This window comes from Falco naumanni, chromosome 6 (assembly GCF_017639655.2).
Source record: "Falco naumanni isolate bFalNau1 chromosome 6, bFalNau1.pat, whole genome shotgun sequence".
Taxonomy (NCBI): domain Eukaryota; kingdom Metazoa; phylum Chordata; class Aves; order Falconiformes; family Falconidae; genus Falco; species Falco naumanni.
Window position 1 is genome coordinate 66,307,765 of NC_054059.1, and position 25,508 is coordinate 66,333,272.

At 42.3% G+C, this 25,508-nt stretch overlaps 1 protein-coding gene across 1 annotated transcript in view; it reads left to right on the forward strand.

The window, feature by feature from the left end:
- Nucleotides 1-5,099: 5,099 nt before the first annotated feature.
- SEC63 (SEC63 homolog, protein translocation regulator) overlaps nucleotides 5,100-25,508 on the forward strand; it is a 63,667-nt gene continuing 43,258 nt past the window's right edge. The window contains exons 1-2 of the mRNA XM_040597740.1: nucleotides 5,100-5,387; nucleotides 24,618-24,717. Of these exons, the coding sequence (XP_040453674.1) occupies nucleotides 5,264-5,387; nucleotides 24,618-24,717 (224 nt within the window). The 5' untranslated portion in view covers nucleotides 5,100-5,263. The remainder of the gene's footprint in view (nucleotides 5,388-24,617; nucleotides 24,718-25,508) is intronic.

The following is a 25,508-nucleotide window of genomic DNA, read 5'->3' on the forward strand; positions in this document are numbered from 1 at the left end:
GGCAGAAACATTAAAATCAGCCTTACAGGACATTTTGAATGTCCCAAGGCAACCCTTAGGACTATAACCCGCTGAAGTTTTTTTGGGAGACATTTAACTATACCAGGAACTTCTATCCCAGCCAAAACCAGGCTCTTGAATGGAAATGAACATTTAACACGGTACGTTGTAAGTTTACAATAAAGTTTCAAACTTAAAAGGGAGCATGCTCAGTGGTACCAACCCACCTCTCCAGGGATACAGGTACATGATTTGCAGCCTGGGAATAAAGTTTTAATAAAAATATTTTCCTGTAAATCTAAGCTGGAACTCAGGTGGAAGGGGCCATATACTGCCTTACTTTGCTGTAAAGGTTGCAGGGAAGGAAGCCTGGATCCCCCACTCCCATGCTAAACACCTACCTGAGGACCACTTGATAGATGAACAATGACCAGCGATGGAGGAATCTGTTGTAATAGCCACTTCAGAAGCTGAAACCATTTGAATTTCCAAAGGACAGAGTTCTGAATATGTGTCATTTTTGTTTCTTTTCCAGAGTTCCTTGGATGTAGGACTCCCCAGACACCTGGTTAAGTGGACCATCTGAGACTTAATAAGAAGTTTTACCCCTCTTGGTATATATGCCACCCTTATAAGAGAGATTATAGAGATTTTATGGATAAAGTTACTAACATTTGCTGTGCTTATTACACAGGTAAAGGAAATCTCTTAAGTCTGTACAGCCCCATTACGTGTGGAGAGAAAACCTCTGTTTTAACTTGTCACAAATCATAGTCCAAATCACTAAGAAAACTAACTGTTGGGTATGTACCCAGCTCCCCAGCCACTCAGATTCAAGCATTCCCCTGTTAGGGATCCCTATACCAAATAACTACTTTCCATAGAGACCACAATGATTCACAACAATGGGAGGTGGTAATCCCAGAACACAGTAAATATCCAACGTGTGTAAAACATCAGACTCTCCCCAGTCAACTTAAGCTCCAGTACAACAGTACTACCGTTGTGGGCAGCTTTAATGACTGTAACCAAACTATGAAAATAGTAAAAGTGGGAATACTTGGGGACTTTTCCAATACACCTTGGCCTGTACCTGAGGGAAAAGAGTGGTTTTGGATAAGTGGCAAGAGAGTTTGCAAAACATCACCAGGAGATTGGTCAAGAACTTGTGTGCCTTAGGAGTGGTTAACCCTAATATTTCTGTGTTCTCAAATGTGACTGTGGAATCAGGATCAAAGTTGTGACCATTTGTTCATAAGACCAAATGTAGTAATCCACTAGTAAAAAGGCTGACCACACTCCTCTCCTTCACTAGATCATTTCTTCCCTCGTTGGGAGTGAGCAGATTAGAAAAGGCCTTAATTAACATTTCAGCAGCAATAGACATTCTAGGCAGTAATACTGCTGATGCAATTATGGCATTACAAGAAGAGGTTTCGTAGCTCTCCAGAATTACACTGCAAAATAGAATGGCACTAGATACTTTGTTAGCTTCACAAGGGGGAGTAGGTACAATTACTAATACTGGTTGTTGCATGTACGCTGACCAAAGTGGAAGGATTTCAACTGATGCCCAGAAGTTCTGGGAACAAGTACAATTAATGCATAAAGTGTAACTGGACAATACTTTACCAGGATTCCAAGAAGTATGGTCTTGGCTCACCTCCTGGGTACCAGATTTAGCAGCTTAGGCAAAATGAATTCATTATGGTTTATTAATTTTTATAATGATCTTTGTAACACTGTTTGTATTCAATGTAAAATTTGCTGTACTCAGCTGTGCTCACACCTTAGAGGCTACAAATATTCTGCTCCCATATGATAATGGGAACGTTAATAAAAACAAAAGGACTGTTGTACAAAAAGTTAGTGAAAACTTAGCACTAGTAGCTAAAACATTAATAGCTAGAGCAGACAAAGCCTATAGATTCTGGAATATGAACTGTATGTATTACAACATGCCCAATAGCTAACTTACAGAACTGGCCAAAACCACCCTAAGAGGATGTGAAATAGGATATAGAACCACTGTATATTGTGTAAGATGACACTTAGCAACTGCTTGGTAATGGAACAGTGAGCAAATCAAACCAATAAAGAGCGAGAAGACCCCAGACCTTAATATTACTATTGGTCCAAACTGTTGTGTGTGAGGGGTGGGGAACTTAAGACTGTAGGAGTGCAATTGCTGCCACTACCTTCGGAAATACCTGCTCTCCAGACTCCATTAGCTGCAGGAAGGCAGTGTGCCATCTTACAGAAGATCAGGATGGCCATAACAGCTGGGACAAAATTTCCCATAGCTGTAGATGTATCTGCTAGATTGTATTTTCCATTTCACAATCATAAAATCTTCCATTCCATTTGGAAACTACGTATCTGTTACAGCTGAAATGTTCTAGATTTCACCATCCCTACCTGCTAAACCAGTCTGACTGTCATCTGTGGTTCCTTACCAGGTTTGTTGTTGCCTTTTTTTCAGAGATGTTACGGGATCTTGTTGAAGCACTCTTTCTGCTGCCAGTAATTTGTGTCTTGGCTTGTGTGGTTAGGACTGAACTCAATAGGCTGCATAAAAGCACAAAAGGCGCATGCTTGGTACAGGCAGTCAGCAGCTGACAATGAGATCAGACACATTACTACTGGATGTGCAAGAGAGATGCTCGTGACTGTGAAACCACTGTGCAAATGACCACGCACCTAACACTGAGCAATGTGAACCTGGTGCAGGGTGCTGAAGGGAAGCGAGCTGTACTGCAGACGTGTGCTATGAGATGCTGGGGGCAGCCCTCACGGCTGTAGTAACCCACTTGCGCTGAGCCTGCCCACATGGAAGGGCCCACTATGACTGCTAGTAGCATGACAGTACTGTGCCGGTAAAAAGGGCATTTCTGTGAGCTGACAGTCACAATGAGCATTTTGGGAAGATCAGATTCTGCTAGTGTAGAAATAAATGTCTACTGGGGAGTTCCCTTAATGTTATCTTCACCTCCAGTGGACCAGCAGCCCTGAAGTCCAAGCAGGTGGTTTTTTTTTTTTTTACTTGGGTGACCTTCCAGACAGGCCATGAGTGGAGAAAGAAGCACTGTTTCACTCTTTCCCCTGGGAAGCAAGGGATCACCATCACTGTTCATGGGGAAATTGTGTACATAACCAATGGCACTCAAATAAACCAGTGGAGTATGCTAGAATGACCTCTGCTTACTGCTGTTCAGTAACTGGGCATGTCACCTCCTGGCTGGGGACTCCTGCGCTACCAGAGCTGGGCTGCAGGAATTATTTTTCTCAGGCCCTCCTTTCCAGTGGCTCCTGGCTAGCAGCTGGAACAGGCTGGCAGGGGAAAGCATAGACAGGATGAGGCCGAGAGCAGACCTTTGGATTCCTGCACTAGGTCAGTTAATGCCACAGGCAAGTCCCTCATGCCAAGAGTGCAAAAGAAGGATGTTGCCAACAACTGATAGAAAATCCACTTAATGATCACTGAAAGCTCTGCCCCTCTGTTTGAAGTAACAAACCCAGCAGATGAACGCAGTTGCAGAAAGAGCATTTTCTCTGCTTACAAAACTGGGATAAGTACATGTGCAGATTTTTACCTGTCTTGCATCTTCTTTATGGTACAGAAGCTTTCCATGGCCTCACTGTGAAACATTTAGGACTAGAAACCCACAGACTGGTGAGTTTCATGCATTCAGGTTATCTTCCAAAACAGCTACTGCAAGAGTTGTCAAAAGGTGTACAATACTCAAAAGGCAGTGTAAATAGCAAAAAAAAAAAAAAAAAAGAAAAAGGTAGTATCTTGAACTTTGCCTGTGAACCCTACAAGGATCTAACTGGGAACAATTACAAAGAGTATCAATGAAAAAAATTAAATCTTTAAAAAAACCCCATTTAATTAAAACAAAATCCTTCCTCTGAAAAAATAGATTTCTTCCATCTATGGATTACTATGGATTATCATGGCACCAGGGTATATGGTGCCACTTGCTGGTTGTGGTGTTACTACCTTTCTCTCCACTTCCTGTTCAGTATTCTTTAATGTTGGAACAGCGCTTCTTTCCCACTAAGGTGTATGCCTAATGCTTCTTTTGCATGTGATGTCAACACCAACTCTGTGTCACGTTTTCCCATACTCTGAACTTACAGGTACTGAAACTGTGAGGTATCGATGGGATCACGTTTCGGAGTGGCTGTGCACTGGACCATGAAGCCGTAGAGACTGGCATATTCTCATGGATAGGCATGATAAGCAACCTTTTTTACTTCACACAGGTAGCCTGCCATTACCGGTGTGATGAACACCAACACAGCCTTTTGATTTCACACCTTTAGGGTCACATCCTCTTGTACAGTATGACCATTCCTGCAAGTAAGTTCAGAGTTAGACGCATTTTAAACGTCTGCCCTCACATGGTCCACCCTCCAAATCCTGAGGACTTCGTATGTCTTCTTACCCAAGTTCTTACCCATCTTACGAACAGTGTGCCTGTCGGTCCCTTACTCCCTAAATGCTTCGTGGCTTCTGCCCTCACCGCCCTCCTCTCTTCCCTGGCCCTATTCCTGCAGCCTCCCCGGCTCCCGTCCCCTCCCCGCCCCACGCCCACTCCCGCAGACCGGCCCAGCTTCGATCGCACTTGGGCTAAGCCCAGCGCTGACCCCGCAGCACTTCCGCGCACCGCGGCCGCCACTCGCGCCCCTGCCCGGCCTCAGCGCCCCCGCGGTCCCCGGGGACACCCGCATCGCGCGGGGCTGAGGGCAGGGAACGGGCAGCGGCCAGTCAGGCCGCCACCTCGGGGCAGGGGCGCCATCTTGCAGGGAAGAGGCGGCGGCCCGGGAGCAAGGCGGAGGTCAACATCCCGCTGCGGGCAGGCCACCGGCTTCGGCCACCCGCCTGCGAGGGCTGGGTGGGGTCACGATACCCCTCAGGACGCGGACGGGGACCAGACCGCCCCCGCCGGCCTCTCCCGAGGCGGCTCTCCCGGCGCGGCAGACGGCGAGGGGCGGGGCTTCCGGCGAGCCAATCAGCGGCCGGGTGGGGGTGTGGGCGGGAGCGCGCGCGCGCCGCCCGTGACGCTACAATGGCTATGGTGGCTGCAGAGTGACACGTCTCCTTCCGCGGCGGCGGCGGCCGGGAGGGGGCGGGGGGAGCGCCCGTTCTCGCGGGATCCCGGAGCGGCTGGCACGGCCCCGCGCGAGCCGGGACGGTGCGAGCGGGCCGCCGGCGGGGACGCCAGCGGCGGGGACGGGCGGTCGGCGCGGCGCGGCCATGGCGGGGCAGCAGTTCCAGTACGACGACAGCGGCAACACGTTCTTCTACTTCCTCACCAGCTTCGTGGGGCTCATCGTCATCCCCGCCACCTACTACCTGTGGCCGCGGGACCAGCACGCCGGTGAGCGGCCCTGCCCCGCGCTCGGCCTGCGCCGCCGCCTGCTGCCGTGGGCGTCCCCTCCCTTCCCCTCCCCCCGCTCCCCCCCTGCCGGCGGCGCGCGCCCCCCGGCCGCGCACGCCCCCGCGCCGCGGCGGAGCGGGACCGGGCCGGGCCGTACCGGGCCGTACCGTGCCTCCCGCCGGGCCGGGCCCGCGGCGGCGCCGCTCCGCCCCGCCCCGCCTGGGGCGCCCGGCCGGCCCTGCGGGGAGCGCGGCCCCGGGGGGTGCCGTGCTGGGGGGCGCGGGCCGGCGCTGCCGCCGCTGTCAGCCATTTAGCGGTGCCCGGGGGGAGGCTCAGCCCAGCCCCCTCCCGAAGGCGCGCTCGGCTCCGCGCCCCTGCGCCTGCAGAGTCATTGCTGCGCTGGGGTCTGGTGCTTTGTTTTGGTTTGTTGGGTGTTCTCTTTCCTTCCCGGGGGGTTGCGGGGCGGGTGACCTAAATCTTCACCGTGGGAAAAGCATAAACTGTGGAGTGGAGGCCAAAGAGGAAAAGTTACCGGGCTCGGCTTTTGTGCGCTGTAAGGTCGCAGCGAGTGTGAGAGCGGGGCTGTAATTTTTCCCATTGGAAGTCGGGGTTGGCTGTCCGAAGCGCCAGGTGACCCTTCGGGGTGATGCTTTGCAGCCCCCAGCAACGTTAGAAAGTTTCCCTGAATACTTAAAAAATTTATTTCCACAGTCATTTCCCTCTTTGTCTTTCGCGTATCCCTCTGTTCTTGGAAGGAGAAGGCATTTTGGTATGCAGGCTGCACAAGAACACGTTTTTAACTGCAGTTGGGAGGTGAAAAAAGCTGTAGAAACTGTGTTTAAAGGCAGGGTGTTAAACCACCCAGTGGAACGGGTGCTTCTTGCCGATTCCCATCGCTGAAACTACTGACCTTTTAAGAACGCCTGTGCTTTGCAATCTGAGAGGAATCCCTCACGTTCATTGCATCTTTTTATGTCTGATATCTGGTGGTTATTTCGTGGGTTTTGTGTGCCATTTTAAATTGCGTGGTGCTCTTTCTCTTAGTTTTATGTGTAAAATAAATACTTAACAATGAGATCTTATTCCTGTATCTTCTATGGTAAGGCATAAGTAGAAAAAAATGATAGAAGAAATGCTGTTTTGGTGCTAAATCATAGCTGTTTACAGTCGTGGTTGCTGACAGTCATGCCTGCAGCTTCTGACAGGGTACTGGCTAGAGAACCTCTTCGGAGGATTGACCTCTGCCCTCCAGATACTACCTGTTGTATGGCTGAGGAGTTAGTTCTTTCTGTTGCAGAGAAAGGTTTCTCTGCCTTATCTTTCTGAGTCCTGACTGTTGCAGAAGGGAGACGTTACTATTATTGAAGACATTTTGTAATGGTTGGGTTGTTCTTAAGGAGCAGGAGATCAGAGAGAGAAGATAGTTTTGGAGAAAACTTTACTTCTGTAACCTCAGTGGTTTTGTTTTATTTTTGCTCTGGTGAAGGGTGGGAGACAGCAGGGGAGAAAATTATTCTCTTGAATAATGTTTTAGTTCCTCTGTAGTTCTTAGCAGCAGCTTCTTGGGGGAAACGTGTGACTTAGAGATGCCGTGCAGAACGGTATGGCCAGCAGTGATGCTCAGTGCTGTTAAGCTTGGTTTCAGAGGGCTGACAGAAGCAGGAAAAGCTGTAGAACTGGTGTCAAACTTGGAAACACTTTACTAGCTTTATATTTGATCTTCATATATCTTTCCAGAATGGCAGAAAATGTGAACCTGACTTTGGAATATGGCTATGGATTGTACTCTGTTTCCAACTTGGGCTGCCGTTAAACTTTACTAGTATCTTTCCCTCTTGCCAGCATTGCTGAGTACATGGAGGGCCTGCTGCATATTGTTCGGCAACTGGTGCTAGACTCTTACAAAGCTGTATCAAATCATACTTTCCAAAACACAAGGTAAAATTTTATTGTACTGTTGATACAAAACCAAGTCAAGTAAGTGAAAAGAACCAGGCATGGCAATGGATGGAAATGAAAGAATGATTTCTGCCTTGTAATTGTCTTAATGGATTTTAAAATGTGAGTATAGTCCGGGGTTTAGCGTACATTTAATAGCGTGCCTGCAGTCTCCTGTGTGAGTTCTGTTCTGCAGTCTCTTTTTAAATGAAGAGTTGAGGTGTTGTGCTAGTCATGTTTGGGACTACTGGAGTGCTTTTTTGCTTCATTGTGGTGTTCTAGTTCTTTAAGCGTACAGCTCGTGTGATGCATTTCCAGCGAAATCCTATCATAGTTTTCTCACAGCTTTGTATGTATTTAACCATACCTGTTCCACCATTTGAACCGGATTTCAGGAAAAAGTTCAACCTTGTGCTGATGCAAAGTAGCAATTGTTTAGCCATGAGTTCATGTTTTCAGAATAATTAATGAGTTTTTTTAAAAATAAACAACTGAAAAAACCCAAACCAGACCAAAACCACGTGTCATCTCAGAAACTAGGAGAAGGCTATGTCTTGAGAACAGGAATCCTCCAGCACTGCTAACTTTTTATTGTTGTAATGAGCAGGAATATCTGGATGTTGGTATGAGGTGATTATTTTGATGGTAATTTAGAGCAGGTTTTCCAGCCAGTGGATCACAGTACTGGGCCGAACTGAATAAGCTCTGTCAAGACCTCTTGTTCTCTCTGTGTAGGACCAACTAACATTTTCATTCTGGAATTGTGTTTTGTCCTACCTGTGCTAGAGAACCCAGTGCAGAGGTGCCTTTGTGGCCCCGAGCAGACCTGGTAAGGCCCGGGTGGACTAGCTAGCTGTTTCATCTCCCACTGCAGCAGAGCCTGCCAGGAGTGAGAAGACCAGATCAGAGTGAACTTTTGAAGCAAATCATATGCTTGGCCTCCTCCCCTCAAGACCCTTTTGCAATGCAAAACAGAGCACTCAAAAGACATAGAGCAGGTGCCTTTTTTTTGGTAAAAACTAGTTTGGAAGATGACCTTCAGCCACATAGATTTGCAAGAGTGCTAGAGCTAGGCTGAAGCAAGAGTTAAGAGAGGGAGGCTGAGCCCTTGGTGCCTGCTCTTTCCTTCTACAAATGCACTGCCATGGATTGCTGGTACTTGATACAGCAAAGAGCACGAGACAGAGGAGAAAAAAAGGAGAGACAAATAAGAGTGCAAAACACTCACAGCTTTCTTCAAGTGAGGTTTAGCACCAAAGATGCTAATGGTTCGTAACATTTTGGGATTTGTTCTGTAGCTTTGTAGTAAATGACCGTAAAGTAAATTAAAAGGAGAAAACCCCCATAAATCAGCATATATTTTTGCCATAGTGAAGATTAGAAGGGAAGAATATATCTGTACTGCTTTACTACTATGAGAAAACTCAAAATGCGTTACCTTGTGTCAGATTTTTAACGGGATAGTTCTTTGGCAAGCCGTTAGGATTTTGCTCTTAGTTAATTTTAAAATGAACTTTTGAAAGGCCTTTTCAATACTACTGTCTTGAAGAATAGCATGATTTGACTTGTCTCTCTCAAGCTTTGAGTAAAATTTGAGCTATTTATTTTCTGGGTATCTAAATCTGCTTTCTCCAGGCATTCTGAGAGTCTATGAAGCATTGCTGCAGTCTGCAGTAGGGATCGATACTTATATTTGGGAGGGTTTTGCTGTGGTGTGGTAGTCACCACCATGAACTGTCCTATAATTTCATTACCTCGGCTTTGATAAACCAAACAAGCAAGTAATTGACTTTGTAGAACGGATTTGTCCCAATGACTTTATCTCCTCAGTGTTCATTGTAGAGCTCATAAGGCTCTTGTAAAAGGTTAATTGTTCAGCTTTGTGTCTTGGGCTGCGGTTTCATAACTACTTCAAGGTAACAGTTCTCTAACAGAGTAAGTCTTTTATTTCTCTCTCTCTCCCTTGTGTCAAATAGAGCACCTGAGCAGTGTGAGGGACTGGAACATTGAGCTAAAAGGAATTTTTTTGTTTTTTTTGTCTTTTAATGTGTATTGGTTTCTGGGTAGGACTCCGTGATGTCTGGGATGGTGCAGGATGTGACGAGCTGGGAGGGGAGAAGGCTGGTTCTTCTAGGTGGTGGTTAAACTTCTATGTTGTTTATCCTTGACTTGTATCTTTAAAACATATTTATGTGTATATGTGTTTTATTAGTAAAAAAAAAAAAGAAAGCCCCTAAAAACCAGTTCATACTTTTTGTGGATTATCTCTCTTTTGGGTGAATGTTGGTATAACTTTAGCGTAATTACTATGAGAGAAACTATTACAAGGACTATTATCAATTTGGAACAAAAAATACTGTTGCTAAAAAGTTATTCTGGTGCAGATTCACTTCTTAACTGAAAAGTATTTTCTGCAATAGGAATTTTAACGTTTTTCAACAAGTGAATTGTGAGAGTTGAAGAAAACGTGGGGTTTTTTTCTCAGCAATTAGGCATGGATAAGCGCCCATCAGAGTATCTTCGTGTTGTTGGACTTGCCTGTCGGCTTGTGTAGATTAAACATCAGCATCTAAAAGGAGAGCAAGAGGTGAATGAATTGAGTTGGGTAATGTGCCAGTTGTTGCAAAATGCTAATGCGTTTGCTGAACTTTGTGTACTTTTTGGCTTAGACCTGTGTTGCTGAATTAGGACACATAATTATCAAGCTGTGCTGAAACAGGTGGTCATAGACTGTGATCTGCACATGTATCTGTGAAAGTTTGTCTTTTTTTTTTTTTTTTTTGAGTTGATTTAGGTCTACATTAAAAAAAATACCCTGTTTTAGAGCACTGGGCATTCATAATGTGTTACAAAGCTGTTGGAAAGAACAAAAGTCTCTATCCTGCGTCTTCTACAGTAACTTGAACAAAAGATGTTGAAAACTGGATAAAAACCTCAAAGAATAATAGCTGTGAATGCAGGGATAATGCTAATGAAAGTTTTCTCTTGCGGTTTCTTCTCTGAGAGAAAAGAGGGCTGTAGGAGCTGTTCTGCTTGGAACATAGATCTTCTTGAAGTACAAGACCAGAAAAACCTACTGTAGGAATGGGAGAGGGGGAAGATAATCTGCTGCACTTTTGAATCTAGGAAAAATTATTGATAAGAAATGGCTAAAAGCTGTTCAATTTCTTTTCATTGTGATATAAATCAATATAAAGTATGTGGGGTGTTTCTGTGGGTTTTTTTTGTTTTTGGTCAGTCCCCAGCTATATGTTGTCCTGTTGCTCACTAACATTTTACCCCTGCACCCTCCACCTTCAAATGTTTCTAAGATGTAGCTAAAGTTTTCTGGAAGAACACTGGGCTGGTTAAAAAAGCCCTAAAACCTCACCTTTAAAAGTTCTGGTTAAAGGAGGTTATTCCTTAATAATCTTTGAAGATACCATGCCTCTTGGAAGAAGTATAGGCGGTTTGAGAACCCCTGCTCTAGTCCAGCTTTTTTGTGTTGGGGCTGGGCGAAGTACAGAGTTACTTAAGAAATACAGCTTACTGGGTGACTGTTAAAAGGGAGAATTGAAATAATGGTGATACTTAATATTTTGTTACTTTTTACTGTATTACTACTTGGAAACAGTAGGGTTTTTTTGCAGGTAAATGGGTAGTAGTTGGCAGCCATATTCAAAACCTTGAAAAGAAGTCCTGAGAAAGTCCTTCTTTGAAGGTTTACTGTATTAGGAACCATACTTCTCTGTATATCTGCCCACTATACTGGATATCACTATATAGTAATGTAAATATGAAGGTTTCTCTGTAGTTTTTTGGTGCATTTTTCATCTGTAGATCTTCAGGCTGTCTTCAGAGATCCATGTTAATCCCCTGCTTTAAGATAGAAGTAGAGGAACTGAGGCTATGAAGTTTTTTGCTTGTTAAGGACAAACAGTGAGTCTGCAATTTGGATGTGACTCAAACCAATGCAGAGAATGCGGGTAGCATTTCTTCTGTTTTATCTGTAATGGAGTAATGAGCACTTGCACCTTACAGCAGCTGGGGGAGAGGAAGGGCATCTCAGAACTACCTAATACTGCTGATCCTGCTTTGGGGTAAAATTCTTCTGTGCTGCCTCTAATCCGCTGGTGAGGTAAGGTTGGTTGTAGGGGGTTCACTGTGACTACTGTCCTTGCTCACAGTTCACTGAAATCTCATTAACTTACCTCAAAAGTATTTCATGGCATTTTGGTGTTTGGTAGTACAGACTAAAAGTACAGGATGCTGGTAGAGGATGGGATAAAAGGACAGGACAAAAACACAGGATGCTAAGCTCATTGCTAATGCTAATGCGGTGGACAAGCATGGGTGTGAAAACTTGATACCTGTGATTATAAAGTGTTTTGTGCCTGTATGTGTGTGCTTTTATCCTTTCCTGTTAATACAGCCTTGGAGCATGGTGTCAGGAAGTGGGAGGAGAGTTAATGACACTCAGTTAAGCATTTAGGAACTGTTATTTCATATAAATTGAATTTTTTTTAGGTATTGAGAGATTGAGTGTACTATGGTTAACTTAAACCATTTCAAGTTCGGAAAAATACGGCTTATTAGGTAACTCTTAAAAGGGAGAATAGATTATAATGGTAATACTTCATACTATTTTGTTAATTTTTTTTACTATATTGCTGTTTTGAAGCAGTAGGATTTTTTGCAGAAACATTTGAAAAAAGGGCAAACATCATGCGATGTCATTAGTAATGCCTAGCAATTATCTCTAAAAATACTTTTTGAAACAAAGTATTTGGACGGAGTAATCTAAGCTGCTCTGTTATTTGGAAAAAAAGCATGTCTTTTCATGGAATTTTTTTGAAGTATTGCAGTCTTATTATAAGCATTGTAGTCTCCTAGCAGTAAAATAAAATTAATAACCCTGTGTTAGAGGTTAGCTGAGTAGCCTTGAGACTGTCCAGAACACTTAATTCTGAAAAGCTTTTTTCAGAATATGCAAGATAAAGATCAAGCTATTAGAAGAACTTTATCTATCATTACATAGACATGAAAATAAAGCTGTTGTATTTTTTTTTAAAAGTCAGCCTTTCTTATGGAAGCTCATGAGAACTGGTGTTGTAGAAGTTTTATTATATACCTCATTGTTCTTTTTCTACTTGCTGCAAGGATATCTTGACTATTCGTGTAGATGACATGGAACTATCAGGATGTACAGGCTGTGTGTCAGAGAATTCAGGTTAGTGCTATTTAACCTGAGGTATTCAAGGGTAAAGTACGATGGTTCAGTTGGTTTCATGAGCAGCTAAACCATTCTTGCAGAAGGAGCACGAATTTGAGAGAGCAGGGTGAATGATGAGGAAATGGGGTCGACAGCGATTCCAAAGTGAGGGTTTTGAAGTGTTTTTTTTTTGTGTTGTTTTTGTTCAAATCCATGCCTGTCAAGAAAGGTGCAGATCTACAGCAGCTTGGGCAAACCTAGGCGAGGCTGCGGCTGTGTGCTTTCGTCCTGCGCTGCTGCCTTCTCCCACTGAGGGATTTGTAGTCCTTTTCCTCAGCTGTTAGCCAGGACCTGACACACACATGCCTCTTGATTTTGTGGTGAGGGAGGTCATGCTGGCTGGACCATACAAAGAGTAGGGAGAAGCCCAAAATAGTTTCTTCATTTCTTTTATGAGCAAAAATGTTTTTGTCTGTGCCAGTTCTTAAGTAAGTGTACAACTGAGAAGATTGAAGAAGTGTTTTCAAATTTTTGCGTAATATTTCCCTTGTACAGAAAATTACTTACAAGCATTCTAAATGTCTGCGGGAGGTGATGCATTTTAGACTCAAAAGATGTCTTTATCTTGGTTGGCTAGTTGAGCTGTTTGAGACTAGGATACTTGCTGGCATTGTGACTTCTAGAAAGGCTTACTAATAAAGTTTCAGATTTTTTATTTTTTTTATTTTTAGAAACAAGAGTGGATATACTGGGTCAGGTCAGATGTTGTCTTTACATGATACTACAAAAGTGTATGCCTTAAGGAGAGAATAACATGACAAGCATAAATAGTGCTTCCTTTGCATATTCTCCCAGTTTCCAATGGTTTTTAGTTCAAAGACTCTATTTTAGCATAGCATCCTGTGGCTGCAAATAATTATCTTTGTTTTGCATCTGCTTCTGATTTTATTTGATGATCCTTATTTGCTGTACTGGAAGAGGCCAGTAAACATTCAGTCCTGTCTGTCGTGGCTGTCACTTAAGGTTTTTTTACAGCCTTCTGTTATCTTTCCTCGCACTTTTCTTTCTCCCAGCTGAAAGATTTGTAGCTTATATTTTGGACATAAATCTTTTCTTATGTTCAATGGCCCTTGTTCACCTTAATTGAATGTTTTCTAGTTGCTGCTCTTTAAGAGGTGGGGACTAGGACTGTGCATCATACTCAAGGTTGTACATACCTTAAGCTTATGTGGTGAAATAATGTTCTCTTCCTCACAGGAATGCTCTAAATATGTGCTTTGCTCGTTATAACTAATAAGTATTTAGCTGAGGTTTTCATAGAACAGTTTCTCACGACACCAAGATCGCATTCCTGAGAGGTAATGATCAGCACCAAGCTCATCCTTTATATATATCTAAAATTAGGGTAGGCCCATTGCTCTTTGTTTTTATGCCCTGAATTCCATGTGCCATTCTGTAGTCCACTTGCTTGATCTTTACAATTCTTTAGGATACCCTTGCCCTTGTTACCCGGAATAAATTAATACCATCCAGAAGCTTTATTTTACTGCTCACACCTTCACCCAGGTTACTTAGTAGTGAAATATATTGTAGTTCCAGCATGGATTCCTGCAGAATTGTCAGTTTCCTTCTGCTGTAGGAATTGGCCATTCACTCGGCCTTGCAGTCACATACTTATTTTTGCAATAGATAATTGCCCTGAAAGACTTCTAAGAGGAAACTTTCAAAAGCTTTTTGGAAACCATAGACTGTATCTGTAGGATGTCTTCTTCCATACGTTTACTTCCTTTAGAGGACTTTGCCTTTACAAAAGCACCACTGATGATAAATGGATGTATGGTACTTACCCCTATGTCCACTAATTCTGTCCTTTATTATAGTTTATTTGAGGTGTGCATCAGAACAATACTGAATAGAGGCATTTTCAGTGATTGGTGGTATGCTAAGTGACTTTTGTCTACATTTGTTTTGGATTGAATGTTTACTCATTTCTTCCCCACACCAAATCGATAAAATCAAGCTAATAATTAAAGATGTGGAAGTCTTAGAGCCCAGTGGTGTTGATTTCATCTAGAATTGTTAACTTCTGACGCATGGGTGTCGTGCCATATTAAAATGGATAGTTTTCTGATTCCTCTCAGATGCTGTTGAAGTTTTGCTGATGCACCTGTGGGCATAGCCCTACTATAAATTTGATAATTCAGGATTTTGTCAGCACAAATGAGACTGTATACTAATAGGAAGGAGAAGTTTTGGAATAGGCTTGATTTAGGAATAATGTAATGTGGAACTGCCCTGAGACCAGGGAGGCTGGCTATAAACAGCAAGTCCAAGTAAGTAAACTCTGAAAAGAAGTTAACTTTCAAGATTTTGAATCATCTTCTATTACTATTTATTAAAGTTTTTAGTAACAAATGCTATCTTTTGGTCAGCAAATAGGTGTGGAACAGTGTGAATGAAAAAATAGGTTACTTGCCCTTTTACACTTAATCTAGTTGCTGTAAAACATGCTCTAGAAAAGAAGCAGGCTTGCTATTGAGGTCTTTTCCAGGACTTTCTGTGGTTTATGAGCTGCTTGGAATTTCAGTAGTTAATAACATATTAAAACATATTTTTTAATTATTTCTATGAATATTTATAAGGCAGAAAAAAATCTTTTAGAAAACAATGAGGGTCAGCGTCAGATTCAGCTATAAACATCTTAGTGAAGAGGCTAGCTTAAACCTCCTTATGGATAAACTTGGGGTAGTGAGTACAATTCTTACAGCAATAGAAATTAAGATTAGAAAGCATCTATTCAGATTATTTAATTCTTCACTGGTATGGTCAACTCAAAGTCCTGAAACATACTTTCCAGGTTTTTTTTTTTTTAAAAATAAATAACACCAGTGTTTCAGTTAAAATTGAAGCCTTTTGGGTTTAAGCAACTGCATTTTAGAATACTTTTAAGTCAATTTAATTGACTTTATGCCTCATAATTTGGGGTTTTACACTAGAAGTCAATTCTATTATATTTTTGAGTAGGTTTGAAAGATTCAGAGATGTTGCTGACTTTGTGAGATTGTGTGTTGCCTCTTAGTTACTGGGGAAGATGTGTTACTGCTTTAAAACTTGGTTAACAGTGTTTGTCAGTGGCATCTCTTGAAAGTAAGTGTATGTTTTTTTTCTAATCCTGTGATTTTTAAATTATTCCAGGAAACTGTACTAGATCCGTTTGGAGTCTATTTTACAATAATTATCAAGGAAAATATCAATAGTTAAGCAAAAATGATCTAGTAAGGCAGTAGAGTAGCATTTTTATACTTGTATTAATCACCGGAGAAATGGTTATGTGATTAAAAAAGTAAATTTGTTTAGAGAGCCCCAGTTCAAGATCTCAGCAAATAAATTGTTCATACCATTGTTTAATTTCTGTGATTGTTGAAGTAGGAAAAAGTCCAAGAATTCAGCTTTTGCATATGTGTGTGTCTACATTGCATATACATCTACATAGTTGTTGAGAGAAAACAGGAACCTAGTGTGCAATTTAGAGGATTAAAACTGTAGAACTCTGAATGAAAACCAGCAGAATCAGAAACTCTCAAGAGCAGGGTGCCAGCTGAGCCTGTTACCCTCAGGTTTAACAGAATAGGTTTAAAGCTTAGAGCAGCAGTACCCTTGGATCAAAATCTTTACTTAAGCCTTGCATGCTGTGTGTATTACTTGCATCTCTTGAAATGTTCCGAAGGTACAAGTTTCTAAGACAAGGGGTAGAGAGAGGATGACATGCTGCAATTATGCTTTGTGGAAGTCTTGTCTGTGAAGAGATCTCTGCATTTCCTAGGCTGCAGAACTCAGTCATGCAGTATTCCATGCTGAAAGAAGTCCTTTTCTTTTGAAGCCAAGCAGCGTTCTCCTTTGGGTGAATTGTCTCCATCTGGTGGGAAGAATGTTTCATACGTGCTTCCTCAAATATCTTTTTCTGAGAGTCCACTGGAGCTGTATCTTAGACTTGCTGCCTTTACTTTTCTTAGTAGCCTTAAGGCAGAAGGGATGCAAGAGGCTAGGACATGGTACTGTTTGAGGCAGAACGTTGGAAAACTGGTGTATTCCATTTATTCTGGAACTAACTAACTAGTTTTTTTGTTGTTTTAAAAGTTGTCCGTGTGATCTTTTTAAACTATGTGCTTTACATAAGAGTACTGATGCCATTAGTCTTATTTTGTGGTATTTCATCCTAAAACTGACCTGTGTTTGTTGCAGCTGAAACAGGGTTCTGGTGATTAAAACTTTCCTCCTCTATATAATTCCAAGTGTACTTCTTTCCCTTCGCTTTCTTCCGGAGTTGCCCATCTCCAATAAATGTGTAATCTTGTTACGAAGGAAAAATAACCTTCCTTAGGTTTTCTTTTGGGAGTACTTACGGGAACCCCTAGAACCTGAAACAAAAAGCTTAGGTCTAGGTAGGGATCATTTGTCAAGCATTCCTAAGGATAAAATAGATACTTCTGTTTCTTCAGGAAAAAAAAATAATATATAAGCACTTCTAATAGTAGAACAGTGAAGACCACTTCTGCTTCACTGTCAGGAAGGAGTAGGGCAGAAGTAATTTCTGCAGCAACAACTAGGTTAGGTTACCCTACACAGGTTACTAAAAATGAAACAAATCTTGTGCAGTGCTGTTGTATTTATATTGCTTCATGATGTTCACCCCAAAATGACTTGTAGCCCAAATCTTTTGGTTTCTTGGAGTAGTCATCTGGTGCCCTTGTCATTGCCCACAGAAGTAGTTTGTTCTTTCTGTGGTACTATTTTTTTAACATGTTTTGTGAAGTCGTGCCAGCATGTGTATCACAAATTCTTCTGATGACAGAAGTGCTTGTCTTCCTGAGCTGCCTGGCAGTGCCCCCATGGCCAGCGTCCTTGGTGTTCCTCCTGTGCTGATAGAACCGTGTCTGTTCGTCATCACTGCTGGTGCAGAGGTGGTGATCAGAGCATGGTAAAAAATGTGCAGTTGCTGCATTTTGTAAAGGTCTTGGTTTTTGAAGACAATATTTATATTAGATGCCAGAGACTTTGTATTCTTATGATGAGAGGTCAGGGGAGAAGCACAGAAAGGCAGGGTGTGTGTCAGTGAGGTGTGGCTATGGGTGAATGTCAAATCCAACCTTCACCTGAGTTGTAGGCCACAGCCTGTATGTCACCTATGGAAGCAGCAAGTCCAGCCTGTGGTTGGCTTCCTATCTCGTGTGTGTCCTGTGTTCCTCACCCATCATGTGGTGGGTGAATGAACAAATGTTGAGACATACATGAGATAAAATTTTTGCCCTGTGAGGGTGATCAAACACTAGAACAGGTTGGTCAGAAAGACTGTGGGGTCTCTGTCCTTGAAGATATTCAAAGGCCTACAGCCAGAGCCCTGAGCAACCTGCTCTGTTGACCTTCCTCTGAGCAGCAGGGTTCAATTAGATCATCTCCAGAGGTCTCTCCCAACTTCAAGTGTTCCACTGTTTTGTGATGCCCAAGAACTGTGTGGTCTGGGTTGCCCACCCAGAACAAGCAGCTTGCTTATCCTGAAATCACTCTCTCTAAAGACCAGGATATTCAAAAGGCATATATAAGTTCTGACAAATAGAAGTCAATTTAGTGTTTCCTTAAGCATTCTCTACTGATATCTGTATTGTCACCTGGAATACAAGGGAAGAAAACCTTTAGTCACCAAATAAAAGAAAGAAGGATCAAAGATGGTATCTTTTTATCTCTTTTTTTTTTTTTTTTTTTTTTATCATTGCATTGAGCTTGTTCAAATGTTGCATACCTCTTTGGATTCAACATAAAGTTGACTGTATCTCGGACTTACATATCAGTCAGTGATCTGTAGTCATTCTCTAGTTAAGGTGTATAGCCAAATGGACAGCTACCTTTAAGGAAGCACAAGTCTAAAATACTTATTAATCACTTTATTTTAATCCAAAAGTAGTAAGCAGATTACTGTACAAGTAAACTTTTTTCGCATGTAGTTATTAATAGCTTGGTTATGCTAGGGTCTTGATTTTATTTTCATTTATCTAAAAGCTAAATTACCTACTAGTATCACTGGAGGACCTGAGTAACTCTTTGTGAATAATTGAAAGAGATGGTGCTCAGCCTTCCTTTTGTACTAGTAATTGTTCTGTTTGAGAGCTTGAAGAGCATATTAAGATTTAGCTTTGGCTGGATGTTCACATACATTTGTTATGATACTGTAACAGGCACATGTGAACCCTCTGAAAGTGAGTGTTGTACTGATGAAAAATTGCTTGTGAATGTCCAGAACTTTGGATGAATCTAGAACAGTTTGGGAGGAAATGGAGAAAGCATGGGACTTCCCCGGATGATTTACAGAAATGAACTGGCAGTCTACAGTCCTCTTGTGAGAGGGGTGCTTTAGCGATACCTTGATGGGTGGAATATTGTTGGAGAGGTTAATTCTAAAGCCAAGGGATGCATGACGCCTCTGCTTTTCAAGACTCTTTAATACCTATTTTAAAAACTTTAAGGGTTTTACCCATTAAATGAGAAGCTCTTGGCTAGAAGAAAAGCATTCCGACCCTGCCCCTTGTCTCCCTGTAATCCCGTATCAAAGGACAGTGTCTGAAGTGCTGTTATGCTTTAATGGGGAACCACAATCTGGAGTGAGAAGAAACAGAGAACTCTTGCCTGCTACCTGCTTTTCAGAACCTCTTTCCCTGACAGAGCAAGGATGCCAGAGCTGAAGTGCAAAGAAGGTACAGTTCCGATTTCACTGCAAAGCTTTACCCTTAGCAGCTTACTCCTGTGTGCTTGAGGTCTGCAAGATACTGCAGGGACCGTGTGCCAGTTCTGTGACATGGCAATGCACTTGTGTGAAAGGAAACTCCTTGGGAGAGGAAGGCAAAGGAAAAAAGTACATGATTTATCCACAACTTGCTCATTAGGAATACATTGCTGCTTTTGTTAAGCACAGTAATTATCTGGTATTCTGGCTCTTGCTAGTCTTGCCCCCCCCCTTTTCCCCCATGCAACCAATGTCTTCCTAACAAGATAATTTTTTTTTTTTTGTGCAATCACATACATTGTCTGTAAATAAACAGGAAGCCTGTTTTTCCTGGATACAGCAGGAATACAGCTTTCTTACTCAGGGTGATGTTTTGCCAGTGGCTTTCTGCCTAAGCTGGGAGTGATGCTGTCTATATTCCGCCTTTCTCCCAAGTAGCTGCCCGTTTTTGAATTCCACAAGTTAATATGCGTTAATGATGACATGTGACAGAGGAAGTGCCTCAGGATAACGCTGAATAATTTGAATAGTCTGGACTTTAGCCTCAATTTGGGAAGGATTTGATTCTCTCTTTATGTTCCAGACAGATAACTATAAACAATCATTCATCTTAGTGCCCTGTTTCCTTTTGGGGTTGTTAATCAAATGAGACTATTGCCATCCCAAGATAGTAAAGAAATTAATGAGGTGCTTTTGCTTTGATATGGTTTAATCAACTGTAATTAGATTTGATCCAGAGTTGTTCCGATGAGTGTGGAGGAAAAAAAAAAAAAAGTGATGGCTGCTTAGCTTCATGTTTTAGTTCAGTATTTGTCTGAAGAGGTCCCCAAGTGCAGCATAGCTCTTCCAGGGACTCTTTGACTGACTTAGGTGGTACTGTTTACCTATCCAAAGGGTGTAATTTTTGCGCACACCACTTGTCTCCAGGTTTACTTTTTTATTTTTTGGTACTGCTGTCACACTCTTCACAAAATGTGACTCCTGCAGCTGTTACTGGAAGTCTGTTGCGAAACCTCAGGTCTCTGGTTATTAGAAACCACTTTTAGTTTCTAGCCTCGTTTTTCCCCATGGTCGGTTTTTTTTGACCATATGCCAACTTTTTAGTTTACCTTGCACAACTATGTTTCTTTTCTCCAGGGGTGCCTTCCCCTCAGGGCCTTCTGGAAGATTTTTGGCATGGTAAGGTGAAGGGTGTTAGCATATTCTTGCAGGGAGGATGCAGAGAGGGGAAAGGAGATAGTCATCTGGTACTTGCCAGGCTGGACAGTAGGCAGGTTTGAGAACTGAGGTTTTGTGTCTCAGACAGAGTGGCACAGATTTTTAAATAGAGGCACAGCAGCTTGATAAAAACTTCCTAGCAAAAACACTAAAAGGAGTCATATCCTGTTAGGCTTAGTTTTACAGGATTAAGTAAACGAAGTTCTCCTGGTCATCTTGTGTTTGTCCAAAGAGCACTGGTAATCTGTTTTCATGTTGGTTTTAGGTACTTCTTTCTGCAGGCAGCGTAGTCGGTTAAGATAGTTACCAAATAGCACTGCCCCTTGGTTGTGCTGCAGAAATGTCTGTGGGGCTGTGATGCAAGTTGGATCAGGTAGCTGATCTGGATCAGTGTGGTTGAACTGAGCAGTTCATCTTGCTTCATCTTGCTTCAGTACTGCATAACTGAATTTATCAACAACATTTGGAATGAGTGATTGATGCTTAATATAAGCACATGGGTCTTCTATGAGGCTTGTGATGCCCGGTTTTTTGTTCAAATGTCAGGCATCATGCTATGGCTTATAAACGGTCAACAGACAGGCAACTAAAACCCCCAGAACGTTTTCCTCTCTGTTTCTGTAGCAAAGCTTTTTAGTCCTCATGACTTAATTGTCTGTCTAGTTTTTAATGCCATCAGCTTTTTTTGAAATGCCAATTTTATGTGCTGGTAATGTCTCTTAGTTCTGCATTAAAAATAGTAGTTTAATTTTAAGTATCAGTTAGCTCACTTCTAGTTGTGGTGGATCCAGTTCTGAACCAATAGAGATCTCCCACAATTTTTGTCTTGAAAGAAAAAAAAAATTGCGAAGAGAAAATGCCAAATTAATTTGCATTCTGCCGGTAGGGAGTCAGCGTTGCATTTTAGCCCTGTTTTCATTGTCACTAAATGTTTTCTTCATAGTGCTTTTTAAAGCCTTACACAAGTGAAAATAAGCGGGCAGTTGCTTAACCAAATATTAGTCGCATCTTTTTTGTTTAGAATGCTTTATGTTTAGTACTTTTCTTAAGTATGTGAACAATCTTTGTAGATCAGGAGAACTGCAAAGTATGTGTGTGGCTTATCTGTTGCACAGAACTGCAAGACAAATTTGGAAGCTTATTTTGAAGCCTTGCAAGAGTTGGATAGGATGCAAGGGAGGATAATTCAATCCTTTATACTCTCTCCTTCTTTGGGGATGGTGGGACTACTAATGTAATTTTCTCAAGGAATCCCATCAAGCTGTTTAATATTATGTTGAGTTTTGGGGAGGATATACTTTGTAGAATTAGGTAGTTCAGAATAAGCTGATACCAGAACAGGAAAAAGTGTACCTTGTATCTGCAAGCTTTAATATTTGTCTGCTTTACTAGTTTGTGGGTGGCCAGGTGTCATCTCTGTTCCCACTTTGGCCAAATCAGCCAGGGTTTAAAATACGGTTCTGTGGTTACATCTCAACTTGTGGTTGATCTGGTGTGCAGTATTGGCATTTATGGTCACGTTTTCTCTAGCCTCAGATAGTTTGGTGACTGCAAATTGAAGTTCTGGATGTTTCACCTGAACTGCATGCATGCTTAGAAATTCAAGTAGATCACCAAGCACCATATCCTATCAGAATAACTAAACAGAGGTCATCACTGTCTTCCACAACCACCTTTTCGAAAACTGCCAAAGAAAAACATTTCTGTGTATCATAACTGCTGTTTTAGTTAAGATGAGGGCATCAGATTGTTACAACTACAAAGTTGAGATGTAAGATTTTTTAGGATGTGACTGACGTGCTTGGGATCAAAGTTGTTAATATATTCCTCCATTTAGATAATTCACAGTTGTCTTTTAAATTGGCAAATTTAGTCACTTTGTTTACCAGCAATATCTAAATGCATTGAGACAGGATGAAGTTTTTTCTCTTAATTCTTTCAGCTTTAGTCTGAAAAGGGCCAAGTGGTCTTATTCTTTTGCAGATAAGGTAAGTATAGTGACCTCCAGACTTCAGAAGTTGTGGGTTGACCCTGGCTGGATGCCAGGTGCCCACCAGAGCCATTCCATTACTCCCCTCCTCAAACTGGACAGGGGAGAGAAAATACAACGAAAGGCTCCTGGGGTGAGGCAAGGACAGGGGGATAGGTCACTTGCCAGTTACCGGCATGGGCAAAACAGACTTGACTTGGGGAAATTAGTTTATTATCATTCAAATAAGAGTAGGATAATGAGAAATAAACCCAAATCTTAACACGCCCTCTTCCCAGGCTCAGCTTCACTCCTGGATTCTCTGCCTCCTCCCCCCAAGTGGCACAGGGGGATGGGGAGCAGGGGTTGCAGTTAGTCCCTCATACCTTGTCTTTGCTGCTACTTCCCCCTCAGGGGGAGGCTCCTCACACTCTGCCCCTACTCAGTGTGGGGTCCGTCCCACAGGAGACAGTTCTCCACGAACTGCTCCAGTGTGAATCCTTCCCATTGGCTGCAGTTCTTCACACACTGCTCCAGCGTGGGTCCCTTCCACAGGGCACAGTCCTTCAGGCACACACTGCTCCAGCGTGGGTCCCTTCCACAGGGCACAGTCCTTCAGGCACACACTGCTCCAGCGTGGGTCCCTTGCGGAGTCACAGCTCCTGCCAGCAAACCTGCTCCAGCCTGGGCTCCTCTCTCCCCACAGCTCCTGCCAGGGGCCTGCTCCAGCACAGGCTTCCTGCAGGGTCACAGCCTCCTTGGGGCATCCACCTGCTCTGGGGTCCTCCACAGGCTGCAGGTGCAGATCTGCTCCAGCGTTACCCTCCAGGGGCTGCAGGGGCCCAGCCTGCCTCGCCGTGGGCTTCACCACAGGCTGCGGGGGCATCTCTGCTCTGGTGCCTCCTCCTTCACTGACCTCAGTGTCTGCTGGCCTGTTTCTCTCACGCATTCTCACCCCTCGCTCTGGCTGCAGTTGCTGTTGCACAGGTTTTCCCCCTCCCCTTCTTAAATACACCCTCCCAGAGGTGCTGTCACTGCTGCTGATGGGCTCGGCCTTGGCCAGCAGCGGGTCCATCTCAGTGCCAGCTGTCATTGGTCCTGTCATACATGGGGGAAGCTTCTAGCAGCTTCTCACAGGAGCCACCCCTGCAGCTCCCTGCTACCAAAACCTTGCCATGGAAAACCAATACAGAAGCGCTACAGGTCAGAGTGTGTAGTCTATGCATAGACAGGTTACTTAAAAGATAAACAGGACTGAAGTCACTTTATAACATACCGTTCTGGTGCTTACAGAGATTCTGTACGATCTATTTGCTTTCCACCATACTTTTCTCAGAATAAAAGGCTTCTTTGACCAAGACTAAGTTGGTCTTGATTAACTCTGAAATACAATTCAAACTGTCTTAACAGACAGAGCTTCTATGCCTTGTCATACTGATGTTGACAGTATAAATAGAATTTCCTTGCAGTCCTGTCCTGTCCTGAAAGGGTGTGGGAGGAAAACTTGTTGGCCAGTTTGTCACTAATGTTTATGCTTTCTTGCCATCAGCCCATATTACTGAGCTACATGACTTTCAAATAGCTATTATCTTATTCTTCCTTCCTTTCCCCCTTCAATGGGAAAAAACCTAAATGAAGGCACTAACAAAACAGTTGTTGTAAAGGGGAGAAAAATGCATCGTGTTTTCAGTTGAGGGAGCAGCTGTTGCTCTGGCTGTATTCTTTAGTTGTATACAGACACTGCTTTGCCTGTGGGTTAGGTGGTTTTTGGTTGTTTTTCCTGCACACCGTAGCTGACATAATGAAACGGGAGACTTGTTGAAGTTGTATATAAAATGGCAGAAGTAAAATTTACAGGTTCACATTAGCCAGACAAAGGCTGCGTTCAGGTGATGATTGCTATGTGACATGTGGAAAATAGAATGGATTCCTTTTAGGTAGTGGAGAATAATCTGACCAACTTCTTGTGTTTATGGATGTACAGTGTCGCTTAAATGGGTAAACCCTATTGTTTCCTCCAGTATTGCTGGACCTTTTGTTAGTCCTCCAACTGACCTTGCATCCATTCTGGGATGAAGTGAGCATGTTTGTTGTTCTGCTTTTTGTCAAATTGTTAATCACAATCTTTCTCTTTCATAGAGCAAATTCGATTAAAGAATATAAGAAATGTGTATGGAAGATGCTTGTGGTATCGTTTGCGACTGTTAAAGCCACAACAAAACATAATTCCTACGGTAAAGTAAGTATGTTTCACATGCGTGACTTTCCATTAAAGCAATTCCTACATTTTTATTTTTATAAAAATACATTATTTTTTTTGTAAACAAAGCAGCTGGAATTAGTTATATGATAATGGCTTTTGTGTCACAGAAGAGACATTTGCGATCTGCTGTATTTGAATAATTAACATTTAATCATTATTATCTAGTAGGGATTGAAATCAAGATGGATGCTGTTTTTCCTTTAGAAAATATCTGTTAAATAAAACCAGTGAACCTGAGCACTAATAAATAAGTAAACAATGCATTTATATGTTCAAAAAACCAATCTTCCCTCATTGAAATTAGTGATGCTAGTGATGTCTTTTGATTTTAAATATTTAATATGTAAACATACATTCAGATATGAGTAATAATTTGTATGTTCAAAGTGATGGTTTATATCCTTTAGTTCTTTATTTATTACTCCCACCCTCAAAATGTTTTGCTGTCTGTTAGCATCTGTTCCAGCTTGTTGGTTTTTTAACATTACTTGGTCTAGGATCAGGTTAAAGTCATCCTTTAAAAATAGGAAATGCTATTGTATACCTGCTGCAGACAGACAGTTAAAGAATGGAAAAAGTCTTCGTTGATAGTAGCTTGCCGTTATTATAATAAAAAGGCGAGAAGATAAATAGAAGTCAGAGCAGCTGTCTCATCTGTGTCAAAAGTGGTATTATAACTGGAATACCTGCTTCAGAATCTCTTTAATATTTCTCGTTATTTTAATATTATTGCTTGAAGACTGATATCAAATGGCTTCTTATGTTAC